Source organism: Amia ocellicauda, chromosome 8 (assembly GCF_036373705.1).
Source record: "Amia ocellicauda isolate fAmiCal2 chromosome 8, fAmiCal2.hap1, whole genome shotgun sequence".
NCBI lineage: Eukaryota > Metazoa > Chordata > Actinopteri > Amiiformes > Amiidae > Amia > Amia ocellicauda.
The window spans coordinates 24448275-24465914 of record NC_089857.1 but is presented as its reverse complement, the minus strand read 5'-3'; the positions used below and the strand labels follow the sequence as shown (position 1 = coordinate 24465914).

General features: G+C 37.4%; 1 protein-coding gene across 1 annotated transcript; it reads right to left on the bottom strand.

Moving 5' to 3' along the window:
- Positions 1 to 228: 228 nt before the first annotated feature.
- mrps30 (mitochondrial ribosomal protein S30) lies at positions 229 to 9456 on the bottom strand. The gene is made up of 5 exons (XM_066710776.1): positions 8734 to 9456; positions 8432 to 8577; positions 4016 to 4121; positions 3540 to 3716; positions 229 to 600 (listed from the first exon to the last, which is right to left on the bottom strand). Exons 1-5 carry the CDS (start codon positions 9362 to 9364, stop codon positions 332 to 334), a joined length of 1329 nt encoding a protein of 442 aa, XP_066566873.1. The 5' UTR covers positions 9365 to 9456; the 3' UTR covers positions 229 to 331.
- Positions 9457 to 17640: the final 8184 nt, after the last annotated feature.

Genomic DNA, 17640 nt, shown 5'->3' with positions numbered 1-17640 from the left:
ATGTTACATAAGCACAAATTATAGGCATATACAGATGCACAATTTATACATAAATGCCAGAACTCACCATCTAAGAAACATACCACTGCTCCCCAGATCCCTGTGGTATTTAATTACTAAGATTTACAAGGTGACATTCCCAGGTTTAGTTAATTTAAACCAATTTTGTGCATCCAAAATATTTTATTTTCAGTTGTAAATATATAAAAATGTAAGCAACAAAAAAAATAATTGAAATCTCTTTTATTATGGAATAAGTTACAGCTTTTATCAATACGAGTTTGTTTGTTTAACACAGATCTGAAGTGCATACTGTAGACTAATTCAATCTTCACATTACATTGGGTCTGTTCATCAGGAACTGAACCAGCAGATTCAAAACGTTGTCATTCCACCCAATCACCTCTCCATCCTTGATCTCATCATACAGGCACATGCTCTCGGTACCCCAGCACATATTCTTCCTGGGGTTGTTTAGGTCAGTCTGCACAGTGAGAGCCAGGGTGTTCAACTGATAACAGAAGAACGAAAAATACTGTCCGTCTGTGATTACAGCCTGGGATACAAATGGACGCGTCACATCTTCATGGCTCCAGAACCCTGTTTAGGAAGCATAAATAAATATGGGTAAAATAAGTGAATTCATAAGCTTTTACAACTGTAAAACACTTCTACATTTAATATGGATTAAAAACAAAATCTTCAAATTGAGTTTGCTCCATGATTTAGTTTTAATGCATTACTTATTATATTGTATTCTATCTTATTTTTCTTTCTAATTTGAAAATCTCTTAAATGAGAGTCACCTTTGTGCAAAGGTCTGCCAAAAGTAAGAATTAATGTTATGGTCAGTATCAATATCCTCACATTGCACCTTAAAATTTCCCAAATTTGTAAGACTTTGAAAAGCGTCTTAGAAAAGAATACAACCCAATATTGAGCATTTTGCAATATGGAAGGTTACAGTGTTATAAATGCAACATTTTCACCAAAATCTATATTTTTCTTGTGGTTCTAAATGGGAGCTTTTTAACCTGCAAAATGTTATGATGGAGCACTTAGCCTAGAGGTTTAGTGGACATAGGCTGGATTATTTTTTTGATTTTAAAAAATGTTCTCAAATTATAAAGATAAAATAGGAATTTGCACTAAGCTGATAAAATATTTTAAAATGGTTAAATGTAAAACAGTTTGACCTGGAACAAGGCTTTTATTGTGATTTATTCTAAGTGTTTATATAGTGCAAATACATGGAGAATATACAAAAATAATGGTAGCCTTTACCCTTCCTATTCATTATGAAATGTTGAATAAATAACTATAAATTCTATTAAAAGATCTGTCACATTACATATCATCCAATCTGCAGAAAAATAGCTTACCTGATCAGTGGTTCAGCAAGAAGAAGCAGAACATTTCACAAAATGTTTAACCTCTTTTTGAAACACGTTAGGTTTACCCACGTTTTATAAACACTCAAGTAGCAACAGCAGTATGAGCATGGAAAGTAGGGATGAGACCGAATAATCAAAAATTAGACTATTCATTAATAATGGCCATTAACGACAAGTAAATCCAACATTCGATAGTAAAAAAATATATATATTGATTTTATTTTAAAGCCTGTACTGTTGATTGGCTCTCTATGTAGCTGTAAATCAAGATTGATGATAGGGTGGGATTTGTTATTTAGTGTCTGTGACTAGCTAAACTAGAATGTACCTTGGCTAACAATGGTCCAGTTCATGTAGCGCAGATTTCCAATGGAATTGGTGGAATTCTTTAGATCCGAGCAGATCTGCAGAAATCTGTGCTACAAGAACGTGACCAATGGCTTCCTCACAGAGAAGTTCTGCATGGAAATACATTGACAAAGCAAAAGCACCAAACACCCTTCCGCAACAAACAAATTAATATTAAGCTACATACATAGCCGGTTATTGCCATTTATTTTTTATTCACTTGAACTCACAGGTATGTTTCCAAACGTAGACCGCTAATCTAGTTGAGTGTGGTTTGGAAATGTGGAAAAGTAAATTGTTTAGTTAAGTAGATTGTATAAATTAGCTAGATTAGATCTGTCGTGACCAGAAAACATTTTGGTGGGTCAGTTACAAATTTAATTGCAAAACATTCCAATATAAACAAATTGTAACAACCTAGTTAATTTGAAATTGTGACAAACAAGTTGTGACTATCAGGAAACAATAATACGAGTCTGACAGGAGATGCATGAGAGTTGAGAGGTATGCTTATTACTGCAGTTATTATGCCATTTCCATAAGTCTTCTAATAGGAAGGAATTTTTACATTGTTAAATAAACATTAGTCTAAGTTGTTTTAAACTATATCAAATAAGGTTGTTGTCGAGTGTTAACCAACCAAAAAGCTTTTAAAACAAACAGATGTAAAAAAAAAATTTATTAAAAAATAATATTATTATTATTATTATTAATAACCCGTCAGTCTTAGGAGATGGGAAAAATAGCGATGCGCTAAAAGTGCCGTTTGTGTTGTTTTTAATTGTACTGCTTCGGAGACCAATACAACCGAATTAAGCAATTTGTTTTTGTATTGTAAACTTTTAATTGAGCACAATTTTCAGTATTGTAGACCATTATGACAGCGATTGGGGGGGGTGGGGGGGGGCAGAAGTGTATCACAAGAATGTAGATACAAGGGGGTGAAGGTACAGCCCTGTTGGCAACGTTGTGCGTTAGCTGGGAGATTAAGACGTTTCTAGTTTATTTCAGCTGGTCAACCTGAATGTCAGAATCCCCCTTTCAACCCAAAATTACAGAACTGACACAAAGGAAAATCGCTAAGATTAAGAAATACACAGAATAGTAATAGTCCGAGATGAATTCAGCATAACAAACCCGGGCTGATTTCTCAGCAAAGATGAAAGAACTAATGCACTAAAGAAGAATTAATGCACAGTAAGCAATGTACATTTATTATTATTGTTATGATTAAATATTATTGGTAGTAATAACGACAACAACAATAATATGAATTCCATTTGAAGATGCTTTTATATTTACTCAACACAGCAACCCAACTGGCCGATTTGTTTTTGTTGTTTTGCCTGCAGTTCTGATGAGCTTCTAGATAGGTGTGCTTTTTGCAAAACTGAGATCTCTTGAACAGTTATTTGTATACATCTGTGTTTTTATGTATTTTAAAAATAACATTTTGGGGATTGGTATATATATATTTTAAGTGTTTATAAGCCGGGTTCATTTTGAAAACAACGTTATTTTGAGTATAAAAATGGTGTCTGTATAACAGGTTTCTTGGCTAATGCACATTTCTGTATAATTATGTATGTAAAGTTATGTAATTTGCTGCGCTATACCAAGCACCGTGGTGTGTGAGAGCACTGTAATGCTGTCAGCTCAGCGCTCTGAGGGTTAATAGAACGAAGCCTTGAGGCAGTAAATTGTAATCGAGGATTTTTTGTCAAATTACTCAAGTTACTTGATGAATCGTGACAGTCCTAGATAAGAGTATATTCCTACAATTCAAAATACACCCACCTTGATACATAGCCTGAGCTCCAGTCCAGGCAAAGAGGCTTGCAATGGCATTGGCTCGTAAGCCAACTTCAATCTGGTCAGCAAGGTTTGATTTAATAAGCTTGTCCCTCCTCAACCTATCCCCAACAAGATGGAACTGTGTATGACCATAACAGCATGGATCAGCTACCTTGGAACCTGTTAAAGATAAATCAGGTCTAACATTATTTTGCATTCTATTAATAGGAACTTCACTACATATAAACCGTAGTTTTATTAACTGAAATGGCAAGGAGTATGCTTATTGCCCAACACAAATTGAAAAATTACAGCAGGTACTTTAATTTTTTTAATTTAAATGATTGTACATCCTCATGCTTTGCAGGCAATTCAGACATTACATTTTTAAATGCATTGTATTTTCTATATTACATGTTTTGGACAAAACTATTTCATAACTATTTTAAATTGTGCAGTAGAATTCACAGAAACCTTACCTATGAAGATGTTATTATCATATTGTCTTTTGAACATTGGCAGTAGGTCTGGTGCAAGATTGATCACTGGTACATCTGCAAAACCCGTTTCTTCCAGTGGCATAAACTTAAAAAAAAAAAAAAAGCATGATAAAAAACAAAAAACACTAGAATAATTATCTATAGTGCTAGAGCCATTTTCCTCCTGATCTATTACCAGACTTGTTTCTACAAAGCACATCATAATGCTAATCTGAATGTCAATACAATGCAGCAGATGCAAATCCAGAAGTAACTTCAGCTGGCATTTAGTTTTATTATTATCAAAAGGATTTTATATATATATATATATATATATATATATATATATATATATATATACACACACACACACACATACAGTGGTGGAAAAAAGTATTTGATCCCCTGCTGATTTTGTACGTTTGCCCACTGACAAAGAAATGATCAGTCTATAATTTTAATGGTAGGTGTATTTTAACAGTGAGAGACAGAATAACAAAAAAATCCAGAAAAACGCATTTCAAAAAAGTTATGAATTGATTTGCGTGTTAATGAGGGAAATAAGTATTTGATCCCCTATCAATCTGAAAGACTTCTGGCTCCCAGGTGTCTTATACAGGTAACGAGCTGAGATTAGGAGCACTCCCTTTAAGAGAGTGCTCCTAATCTCAGCTCGTTACCTGTATAAAAAAGACACCTGTCCACAGAAGCAATCAATCAATCAGATTCCAAACTCTCCACCATGGCCAAGACCAAAGAGCTGTCCAAGGATGTCAGGGACAAGATTGTAGACCTACACAAGGCTGGAATGGGCTACAAGACCATCGCCAAGCAGCTTGATGAGAAGGTGACAACAGTTGGTGCGATTATTCGCAAATGGAAGAAACACAAAATAACTGTCAGTCTCCCTCGGTCTGGGGCTCCATGCAAGATCTCACCTCGTGGAGTTTCAATGCTCATGAGAACGGTGAGGAATCAGCCCAGAACTACATGGGAGGATCTTGTTAATGATCTCAAGGCAGCTGGGACCATAGTCACCAAGAAAACAATTGGTAACACTACGCTGTGAAGGACTGAAATCCTGCAGCACCTGCAAGGTCCCCCTGCTCAAGAAAGCACATGTACAGGCCCGTCTGAAGTTTGCCAATGAACATCTGAATGATTCAGAGGAGAACTGGGTGAAAGTGTTGTGGTCAGATGAGACCAAAATCAAGCTCTTTGGCATCAACTCAACTCGCCATGTTTGGAGGAGGAGGAATGACCCCAAGAACACCATCCCCACCGTCAAACATGGAGGTGGAAACATTATGCTTTGGGGTTTTTTTTCTGCTAAGGGGACAGGACAACTGCACCGCATCAAAGGGACGATGGACGGGGCCATGTACCGTCAAATCTTGGGTGAGAACCTCCTTCCCTCAGCCAGGGCATTGAAAATGGGTTGTGGATGAGTATTCCAGCATGACAATGAACCAAAAAACACAGCCAAGGCAACAAAGCAGTGGCTCAACAAGAAGCACATTAAGGTCCTGGAGTGGCCTAGCCAGTCTCCAGACCTTAATCCCATAGAAAATCTGTGGAGGGAGCTGAAGGTTCGAGTTGCCAAACGTCAGCCTCGAAACCTTAATGACTTGGAGAGGATCTGCAAAGAGGAGTGGGACAAAATCCCTCCTGAGATGTGTGCAAACCTGGTGGCCAACTACAAGAAACGTCTGACCTCTGCGATTGCCAACAAGGGTTTTGCCACCAAGTACTAAGTCGAAGGGGATCAAATACTTATTTCCCTCATTAACATGCAAATCAATTTATAACTTTTTTGAAATGCGTTTTTCTGGATTTGTTTGTTGTTATTCTGTCTCTCACTGTTAAAATACACCTACCATTAAAATTATAGACTGATCATTTCTTTGTCAGTGGGCAAACGTACAAAATCAGCAGGGGATCAAATACTTTTTTCCCCTCATTGTGTATATTATATATATATATATATATATACACACACACACACACACACACACACACACACACACACAGCTGTACAAAAGTTTGGGGTCACTTAGAAATGTCCTTGTTTTCCATGAAAACATACATTGAATGAGTTTGAATAGGAAATATAGCAAAATGAATAGGACATATAGTCATTGACAAGGTTAGAAATAATTATTTCAATTAAAAATCATTGAAATAATTGTGTCCTACAAACTTTTGCTTTCATCAAAGAATCCTCCATTTGCAGCAATTACAGCCTTGCAGACCTTTGGCATTCTAGTCAATTTGTTTAAGTAATCTGAAGAGATTTCTCCCAATGCTTCCTGAAGCACCTCCCACACGTTGGACTGGCTTGATGGGCACTTCTTACATACCATACGGTCAAGCTGCTCCCACAACAGCTCAATAGGGTTGAGATCCAGTGACTGTGCTGCCCACTCCATTATAGACAGGGAAGAAGCAGTTAGCTGGTATTCTAAACAGTTCTTGCATAGTTTGGAGCTGTGCTTTGGGTCATTGTCCTGTTGTAGGAGGAAATTGGCTACAATCAAGCGCCATCCACAGGGTATGGCATGGCATTGCAAAATGGAGTGATAGCCTTCCTTCTTCAAGATCCCTTTTACCCTGTACAAATCTCCCACTTTACCACCACCAAAGCACCCCCAGACCATCACATTGCCTCCACCATACTTGACAGATGGCACTCCTTCAGCAGCTTTTCATTTGGTCCGTGTCTCACGAATGTTCTTCGTTGTGATCCGAACACCTCAAACTTAGGTTCGTCTGTCCACGATATGTGTTCTTAATATTTTCTTTTTATTGGCCAGTCTGAGATATGGCTCTCTCTTTGCAACTCTACCTAGAAAACCAGCATCCCGGAGTCACCTCTTCACTGTTGACATTGAGACTGGTGTTTCGTGGGTACTATTAATGAAGCTGCCAGTTGAGGACCTGTGAGGCATCTGTTTCTCAAACTAGACACTCTAATGTACTTGTCCTCTTGCTCAGTTGTGCACGGGGCCTCCCCCTCCTCTTTCTATTCTGGTTAGAGCCAATTTGCGCTGTTCTGTGAAGGGAGAAATACACAGCGTTGTACGAGATCTTCAGTTTCTTGTCAATCTCTCACATGGAATAGCCTTCATTTCTCAGAACAAGAACAGACCGACGAGTTTCAGAAGAAAGTTATTTGTTTCTGGCCATTTTGAGGCTGTAATCGAACCCACAATTGCTGATGCTCCAGATACTCAACTAGTCTAAAGAAAGCCAGTTTTATTGCTTCTTTAATCAGCACAGCAGTTTTCAGCTGTGCTAACATAATAGCAAAAGGGTTTTCTAATGATCAGTTAGCCTTTTAAAATGATAAACTTGGATTAGCAAACAACGTGTCATTGGAACACAGGACTGATGGTTGCTGATAATGGGCCTCTATGCCTATGTAGATATTCCATTACAAATCAGCCGTTTCCAGCTACAATAGTCATTTAGAACATTAACAATGTCTACACTATTTATGATCAATTTGATGTTTTATTAATGGACAAAACATTTGCTTTTCTTTCAAAAACAAGGACATTTCTAAGTGACCCCAAACTTTTGAACGGTACTGTACACACACACACACATATAACACAGATATATGGTAAATTATTAAAATTCTGATAAGGAGAAGGCAGGATGTAGCCTATACATTGAAGAAAATTGTATACAAAAAAATAAGGAATACAAATTGTTAGTTTTTTGACAAAAATAAACTAAGCTACAGCGATTACAATCATTCACACTCTTTAAACAACAAAACTCCCCAGCGATGTGGTTGAAGCTGGATAGGATCCTTGTATCACTTAGTTATTAATGGACATCAAACGAGCACCATGGGTCGAATGTACTCCTCTCGTTTGTAAACTCTTATGTTATAAAAAAAAAAAAAAGCTTATACATTTACAAGGGGTAATGTAGAAAGGTAAAAAACAATTAACTGGAGTAAGAAAGACCCATTGTGGGGCAATTTCTATTTTACAACTACAGTGGGATTCCAATATAATTTCCTCCCGTTTTATGCAGTTCTAAACTATTGGGTTTTGATTTACACTGCTCAACTATTGTTGCTTCTGCTTTTCCTACAAGCTGCCATTTTAACTGGCTACTCCTGTAAAACATTCTAGAAGTTAAAAATTACATTAATTACTTAAATCCCAACAGAATAAGGATGTAAATAAAAAAATACAAAGAACAACATACTAGGTAAGAACAATTTCATCAAGGAGAAAACGCATTGCAGCCTAGAAGATTTCAAACTGCAATCATGTGTAGGTTAATTTCGTGAAATCCACAATGATGAAGAACAAATAAACTGCAGAACAAGATTAATTATACATTTCCTGTCACCAAACATCAACTCTCAACTTCTCTTAACACAAAGAAGGAACTTACCTCTGGCAGCTGTTTTGGCAGCCGTAGCTGACTGTGTGGTTTGTCGTCAATCTGAAATCTGATGGGATCGACTCGATTCCTGCGGTGGCCCCGGGGGACAGTTGTTTCTCCACGCATCCAATAGAAGTTCACTTGAGGCCCAAAATCTGGAAGCACATCCAAGCATGCGTCTTATCACGCATTGTATTTTTTAAAAAGAGCATGCTTCCTTATATATAGCATTACCATTGTACCACATGGTTAAGATGCCATAAAATACGTAAATGGGAGAGGATAAAGAAACAGGATAAGATTCACCTTACCTAGGTTGGACATGTTCAGGACAGGGTTATATTTAGCTAACGCTGTGGTAACACCAGATACCAGGTTAACCAGAAAAGGCGCAACTAAATGCTCCTGTTCTCTATGCAGGAATGGTTTTCTTTTTTCCATGTAATACTTCTCCTGTAAGAGTGCATTACAGACAAGGGATCGGAGCTCGTTGGACACATCACTGTCAATGACGGCCGAGGTGTGTTGGCCCGCCACTGGGGAAGCCTTGCTGGTCCCCTCGCTGGCCTTAGCATCACCTCCGAGATACAGCGCATCTGGAAGGCCCGGTAGGTATGCAGTCTTGGTAAAATGCTGGTACCATTTGTCCGCATTCAATGCAAATGTTTGCGGGTACAGCACATACTTCCTTCGCTGGAGTTTAGTAAGAAGTCTGAGTTTCTCTTGCACCGTCGCCGCGGATCGCACTTCATTGTGATACGCCTCTTCCCTCCGCTTCTTAGCGGATTTACTTTTCGCCGTTGGAGATGGTGTTATTGGAGGGTACACCGCTTCTGTGACTGAAGGCTTTGCGTGGAGACCCCTCGAAACCCTTCCAAAAGTATGAACAAATGCATTCTTAGAGAAATGTGGGTGCAAGGACACCCAACTGGACGCCGCCATTTTTGTATAGTAGCATCGAGTATTGAAACTCTCACGAGATGTAAACGGAATGACAAATACAACGTCACGACGCTTTTTGTCCTGCGCAGACGTAGCATGGATACCTTTGGTGGAGGGAATGCACAGCAAATACGGAAATAGCTTTTAAAAGCAGTTAAAAACAATCATCAAAGAAACAGTCACAGTAAAGCACTGCAGTGTTTCTCGTATCAATTAAAACTCCTCCCTTAATAAAGTAAAATAAATGTTTTCACCATTTATTTTATGATAAGTTCTGGGGGGAAAGATAGTCTCGCATGCAATCTACACTCCCAGTCTAGGTGGCAGTAGCGCACCCCTCTGTGTCAAAGCGCTCTTCCTTGTTTAAATGGGTCTGCTCCAGCGCAGGTGCACCTTGACCAGCTGCGCGGCTGTGCAGACATTTGGTGGCGTTCCTGTAGCGCAGTTTCCGCAATTCCGTGTCTACGCAGGATCTGGACAGACTTTGTGGCAAACCTGTCCAAGTTCGTCATCTGTATGAACTCAGGCAGAAGAAACGCCACGAAGTAACGCATGCTTTGGCTTAGAGGTCGCGTTCTTGATGTGCAGAATTCAGCAGCTCTGCGCAGGTCTGCAGAATTCCACCAATCCCATTGGTGGAGCATCGCAGATCTGTGCAGAATTGCGGAAGCTGCGCTATACGAACACGTCCAGGAAAGTCTCCGTGTCGTGAACGCAGCCTCTCTCACATCAACATCGAGTTAAAGAAGCGCACGTTAAAATCGGGGTCTGCGATGTATAAATGTTGAAAAATCTTCAATATATTTACAGCTGTCCCATAGTTCGTAAATGCCTTTAATAGTTTTTATAGCCTCATCAGCCAAGTCATAGTTTATATTAATACTAACAGATACCCCTAACATTACATGTTTGCTTTATGTTTTTCTTGTGATTTGCAATCAAAATTAAATTGCAGTTTTTTTTAAATTTGGATTTAAAATCTTTAATAGTCTGATTATCAAAATAATTATATATGTAGCCCAAGTAGGTATACACATGCATGTGCATGGATTTATTTTCCGCAGCCTATGTAATGCACATATGTAGCCGCCTGATGGAGACGCTGTACTGAAAGTGAAACAAGTGCCTGTCAGCTTCAAAAACTGCAGCACAGGCGAGATGAAACTAACGACAATTATTCCATTGTGATGTAACGTATTAATACATTTGAGCACGATATCACACCAACATGCTATTGGGGTAACTTGCATATTTAAATCTACTTAATGTCCAACTTTATAGACTGAAATAACAATGCACCAATCAAAATGTATTATATTGCAGGACTCTATTTGCTCGTCCAATCAAGCTGCACTTAAGTTTCTGGTGGAGGAATTGGTTGTGTTTATTAGCTCTGGGTTGAAATATTGAGGTTAAAGATAAGCATGCATTTGTTGAATTTACCGACACGTTTTGTGAAAGTAAACTTCGTTAATGTCGCCGCATTGCTTTTTGCACCTACTAGACTTACAAGCTGTTGGGAGGTATGCAAACCATAAGTATGGATGTGTTTGTCAGGTCAAACATGGCGTGTTAACCGTGTTTTGCATCGTCGGATAACTAGACTGCATATAAAGTCAAGAATATGCACCATGTAATTAAAACCAGGTTCTTAAAGTGTAGTTTATATTTTCCGTTCTTTATAAGTTAATGAAATATTATGTGGGACAATAGACTCACATTTAATTTGTTACAAAACAGCAATTGTGTAAATTCCAATGAAATGTCATATTTAGCACTGAAATCAATATAAATTGTATTCCTTTGAACTTCACCCAGGGACACGGACAGTCTGTATTTAAGTTAAGGTGTTGACATTAATTTATACAAAAGGCCATTACCATTATGTATAATTACAGTCATTAACATAAAACAAGGACGCATGAACTTCTCTCTCTAGCAAATAATTCAAAAATAATTGTACAGTGTATACATAATTACGTGAAGCTGATAACATTGTATGCACCTTTTTGAGACAGAGAGGGTACTGCACTGGAGTGACATCTAACGGTGAAGTAAATAAAGCTCGTTTGGCAGAAGAAGCAAGAAGGAAATATGGAAACCATGTTCCCACAATCTTCTCCAAAGTAATTGACAAGACCATACCTGCAGACATCATTTATGAGGATGAGAAGGTAAATTACAGAGAGAAATCATCATTACTTGAATAGACCTCCCCTGAATTCCCAAACCCTACACTGGGAATGTCATGTGCCATGGTGGCAGGGAATCTATAATCCCTTAAGCCGTGGAATAAGAATAATCAGTGCATATTAATAATCAAATCTCAGTCCATCAGTCCCCTCTAAATATTCTGGGGGCATCCTTTTGTGAAACCGCAAATATGTTTAAATGTATATTGTTATAAATAAGGAGTTGAAATAGAACTTGCTCAGCTTTAGATATATTACTAAAGTGTTGTTATAAAATAAAAAAATGTAGTAACAGAAAGCCAAATACAAGTTGCAAAACAAAGACATATAGGTTATTAAAAATCATATATAATATCTCAAGCATGACTTTTTCATATTATATAACTTATTTTTCCTGAGATTGAAAGGGTTCAGCCTAATTTGTCGTTCCAATAATTGTGACATTGCTGCTGTGTTTTGTTGTTGTAATTTGCAGTGCCTCGCATTTCGAGACATTAGTCCCCAGGCCCCTGTGCATTTTCTTGTAATTCCAAGGACTCCTATCCCAAGAATCAGTGAGGCCAAAGATGATGAAGCACAGGTAATATGGGTGATTATGTCTGCTTGTGGGTTACAACAGTACTAATGTGTAGAGCTCATAGCATCACACCATCTTAAAGGTTACATTATAACTGCCTAATGTCATGGAAAATACTCACTTTTGAACTATTGTGCCAATGTCAGTTGATTACTTGGTACAAAAGGAAGCTGCTATGTATTTTCAAGTTAGCCTTATACTGAATGGACTTCGATGTATGTATGTAATTCTTAGATGTATGTCAGGATTACTATTGGTACTTTATTAACCTGTGCAGAAAATGTCTAATACTGATTGGCTGCTCACTGTTATTGCACACCAGTTTGCACATCTGCAGTACAGTATCAAAATATGTTTTCCAAAAAGTGTGTTTAACATGACGTGGAATATAACGTTGTGTTGTTTTCCCACAAATTGCCTTAATCACAACAAATATCATTAAAAAAAAAAAATCTGCAGTCGTATGTTGAAGATCTAAACTCATTGCGTGGGATGTTTAAATGACATGCTGAAGATACATGCTGTTATTGTTATTCATTACTAACACATATAGCTCATATTGGGAGACCGAGCTTGAATACAGCTTTACAGAGGAAGATTCCATTAATTCACCCAGTACCTTGCCAGTGCACATATGCTACAAAGATGGCATGACATAATGAATTAGTACATTAGTACTGCAGCTTTGTTCCAATTATAAACAAGAGGGAATGCAACTTCGTAATGATCAATTTACAACTCGGTGTGTTTAAGTTTTAATTTAGACTTTAAGGAGTTTTAAAGTGCAGTATTGGTAGCAGTTGGTATTGCTCTTGTATTTTGTAAGTCACCCTGGACAAGGGCTTCTGCTAAGAATTAAATCATAATAATAATAATAATAATAATAATAATAATAATAATAATAGTTGTAGCTTTATGAGATGTACCATCTGAACTAATGCTTCTATTATAGAATACAATATAAGCCAGCCCCTCTACTTTTTCAGTGAATAATACATACCAATGCATAAACAGTTCACAGTTTCCAAAATCATGTGAACTTTACTGGTCTTTCTAAAAACATCTTTGTCTCCTCTCTTGTTTGCTCCTTATTCTTCAAAGCAGAGTTCCATCATAATTGTTGTACGTGTAAACATGTATTCAGCTCTTTTTAGTATTTCTTAAAACCATTCTGTTTTTGTTTTAATATAGCTTTTAGGTCATCTCTTGATTGTGGCTAAAAATGTGGCAAACAAAGAGGGATTGCAGGAAGGTTACAGAGTGGGTAAGTGAATCAATTATATGTAAGTCCTTACAAGCTTGGAGAAAGATATGGCTTCTAAATATTGTCTCTGTTTTGTGTTTTTCTTCACTGACAAATTTGTCTACAAAAGAGGAAATCTGTACGTGTTGTGGTCTACAATTTCAACGTTGCCAGTAGAATGTGAATTTGGTTGTTGTTTAACTGAAGCTTTTTTATTTTGTCCAGAGATGCCAGACAGTATCAGTTAAGTTAATTCATTACTCTGCATGGGGCTGACATACCTGTTTGCTTTATTTAATAATTAATCCATCTTTGCTAAGGTTAACTTTCATTTGGTGTTTCCTGTCTGACAGTGTTATAATCTCTCTATCTGAAGTTACAAGTTGTGTCCAATTTCCTTGACATTCCATAGCTTCTAACTTTTAAAGCAGTAGAAGATTAAACATTCTCAAAGTGAAGAATTGTGCAGTCTTACCATAAAGATTAAAACACGAACGTACAGAACAGATTATATATTTATGCTTTGTGAAATAAGTTATGCATAGACATTTAGCAATAATGCATAGCCATTTGTGAAATACTGTACAAACTATTGCAAGTAAATTAGATTTGTGTGTGACTAGATTGCATGCTGCAAATGTAAACTCACTCACTATCAGTGTGAAGTGATGGAGACTGAATGTAGAAGTTACTTTTAATTGTTCAGGCCATGACAGACATGGTCTCACTTAAACATTTATTTGTCTTTCAGTTATTAATGATGGGACGCATGGAGCACAGTCTGTTTATCACCTTCATATCCATGTACTGGGAGGACGACAGCTGACTTGGCCTCCTGGTTAGCAGGAAGAAATGTTTAAAACTAGCAGATTTGTTTGTATCATGGTATGTCACTGTTATTAACACACATATGTTCAACTGTGGTAAGGGAATGGACTGTATTGCTATGAAAAAAGTTGTGTATAAAGTTACATTAAAATAATTTATAATTGAGTCTACCCTTAATGTCAATGAGCACTTGCACACAGGAGATCATACACACTGTTGCAACTGTCTAAAATGAAAACCGTAGCACTTACACACAAAGGCTACCATCTCCTGATATCTGAACTCTGTTCCAGTGGCCTGATTTGTGACACCATGTTTGTCTTAATCATGTGAGTGAAACTGGAGGTCATTCCCCAGCAGTAAACTACACACATCTCCAGCTTGCTGAGTCTATTTGATTTCTCACTACATTGGCAAACAGGATAATAGATTAACTAATTCAGATTGTATTAAGGAACACTAGGGCAGATATCCAAATCAATTGTTATTTGATATCAAATGTTTTAACTGAATGGAATCTAATCGACTGAAGAAGAAAACCATAACCTACTGTAAATGAAATTGTGAATATATGCCTCATTTTATAAAACAAACATATAGTTAAAAAAAAAGCTAAATATAATGCATCATTATTATTAAAAATAAAATAAAGGTCTCTTGCCCAACATCTACATTTGTATGCATATTTGATTGTCATAGTTCTCTGTGTCATTGTACTCTTTTCTTGTGCCTGAGGCCTTTTTTGTCTTCAGTGTTCATTTGTTGTCTGTCTGCCTGCCTTTAATGTCATAGTAGTCTCCCTTTAAACCATATACATTTACTATTGAATGTTACCATGTACACTCACCTAAAGGATTATTAGGAACACCTGTTCAATTTCTCATTAATGCAATTATCTAACCAACCAATCACATGGCAGTTGCTTCAATGCATTTAGGGGTGTGGTCCTGGTCAAGACAATCTCCTGAACTCCAAACTGAATGTCTGAATGGGAAAGAAAGGTGATTTAAGCAATTTTGAGCGTGGCATGGTTGTTGGTGCCAGACGGGCCGGTCTGAGTATTTCACAATCTGCTCAGTTACTGGGATTTTCACGCACAACCATTTCTAGGGTTTACAAAGAATGGTGTGAAAAGGGAAAAACATCCAGTATGCGGCAGTCCTGTGGGCGAAAATGCCTTGTTGATGCTAGAGGTCAGAGGAGAATGGGCCGACTGATTCAAGCTGATAGAAGAGCAACTTTGACTGAAATAACCACTTGTTACAACCGAGGTATGCAGCAAAGCATTTGTGAAGCCACAACACGTACAACCTTGAGGCGGATGGGCTACAACAGCAGAAGACCCCACCGGGTACCACTCATCTCCACTACAAATAGGAAAAAGAGGCTACAATTTGCACAAGCTCACCAAAATTGGACAGTTGAAGACTGGAAAAATGTTGCCTGGTCTGATGAGTCTCGATTTCTGTTGAGACATTCAGATGGTAGAGTCAGAATTTGGCGTAAACAGAATGAGAACATGGATCCATCATGCCTTGTTACCACTGTGCAGGCTGCTGGTGGTGGTGTAATGGTGTGGGGGATGTTTTCTTGGCACACTTTAGGCCCCTTAGTGCCAATTGGGCATCGTTTAAATGCCACGGCCTACCTGAGCATTGTTTCTGACCATGTCCATCCCTTTATGATCACCATGTACCCATCCTCTGATGGCTACTTCCAGCAGGATAATGCACCATGTCACAAAGGTCGAATCATTTCAAATTGGTTTCTTGAACATGACAATGAGTTCACTGTACTAAACTGGCCCCCACAGTCACCAGATCTCAACCCAATAGAGCATCCTTGGGATGTGGTGGAACGGGAGCTTCATGCCCTGGATGTGCATCCCACAAATCTCCATCAACTGCAAGATGCTATCCTATCAATATGGGCCAACATTTCTAAAGAATGCTTTCAGCACCTTGTTGAATCAATGCCACGTAGAATTAAGGCAGTTCTGAAGGCGAAAGGGGGTCAAACACAGTATTAGTATGGTGTTCCTAATAATCCTTTAGGTGAGTGTATATTGGTTAAGACGTGTTGTATATTTATGCTATAGATAAAACAATATCTGAATTACCCATTGTGCAGTGCCTGTTTAAAGGATCTTCTGTATTAAACCAATAATACAAAATCAATAATACCTTTTTAAATTGAAGGTTACACAAAAGTTTGGCAATTAACACTGAATTCAGATGTATTTTTTATGTACATCAGCATAAAAAAAATGATTACAGAACAAAATCACTTGAACTTTGCCATGCTTCTAAGATTCCTCTTTTATTAAAATTAAAAGAAACCACATGATCTCAAACTTTGTTGAAAAGCATGTAAATCTTTTGAAAATCTGTTTAATTTTAAAGGCCAATAGGGGCTTTAATCAAGACCCGTGCTGTAATGTTCTTTCAGGTGGCTAAACATTCAGTCAGGGAGAAACACAAAAAAGGATATCGTGTGTGTTTATTTAACACACCATATTCAAATCTAGATAATGGTAGTATGGAAATGAAACAGAATAATTACCTGTATGGTATGAGTGTCTCTATTAAGGGATGATGCTATCATTATCCACTGCTTACCAGGCAAATACATTAGAACTAGAAAGAGGTTAAGCCATGGATTGTTTGATGCCATGACTGCTGTGCACCATAATGTTCTTTATTTTTCTTTTTCTTTTTTACCACACCCCCAAAGTATTTCTTTAAAAATATAACTGTCTAAAAATGTACATTTTAGGAGCATGGTTTTATATATTACTTAACCTGTTGAAAAGTAACCTATTGTGATTACAGTAATGCAGAAGATATCTGTTATGTATATATTTACTAAGATCACAATGTCCATACCCACATCGTGACTCTCGCTGTGAGAACGTCCGTGTTGGATAGTGGAACATGCCCCTCACAAACTCAGAAAAACTTTCTTTCATGTAGTGATGCTACTGCAAACAGAGTAAAGACAAACTCAGAGGATTAGTATAGTACAGTACTTTATTATTACCATTATTATATTTTGTATAAGTACAAAAGGTATAAATAAAAATATGTTTCTTATTCTATACTTATTGTACTGGTTTATTTTTAAACTTGAGCTTTACATATTATGCATACATTTTGGAAGCCAATTCCACTTACCCCTTATTTCCAATAAGCACTTGCACAACACAGTTTTGTAATCCAGAGTATAATTCAAGAACGTAACCCTCGTGATTAAATAAGGGCATAATGCTAATTAAATACATTAAGACGTTTCTGTCTGGAAACTTGAAATTGGAACAATGTTTTGTCTATTTAACAAATTAGATCTTTCAATGCATAATTTACAGGTTTCCCAGTGTCACACGAATGGCTGTACTAGGTTATTAGGTATTAGATTACCTGTAGTATGTCCTAGGGCA

Bases quoted from the DNA above. Each gene is read 5' to 3' on its own strand.
- mrps30 (XM_066710776.1), bottom strand. From the start codon at position 9,364: ATGGCGGCGTCCAGTTGGGTGTCCTTGCACCCACATTTCTCTAAGAAT. The intron at 4,122-8,431 runs GTAAGTTCCTTC...TTTTTTTTTAAG, and splicing joins TGCCAAAACAGCTGCCAGAG to TTTATGCCACTGGAAGAAAC. The intron at 3,717-4,015 runs GTAAGGTTTCTG...TATCTTTAACAG, and splicing joins TGATAATAACATCTTCATAG to GTTCCAAGGTAGCTGATCCA.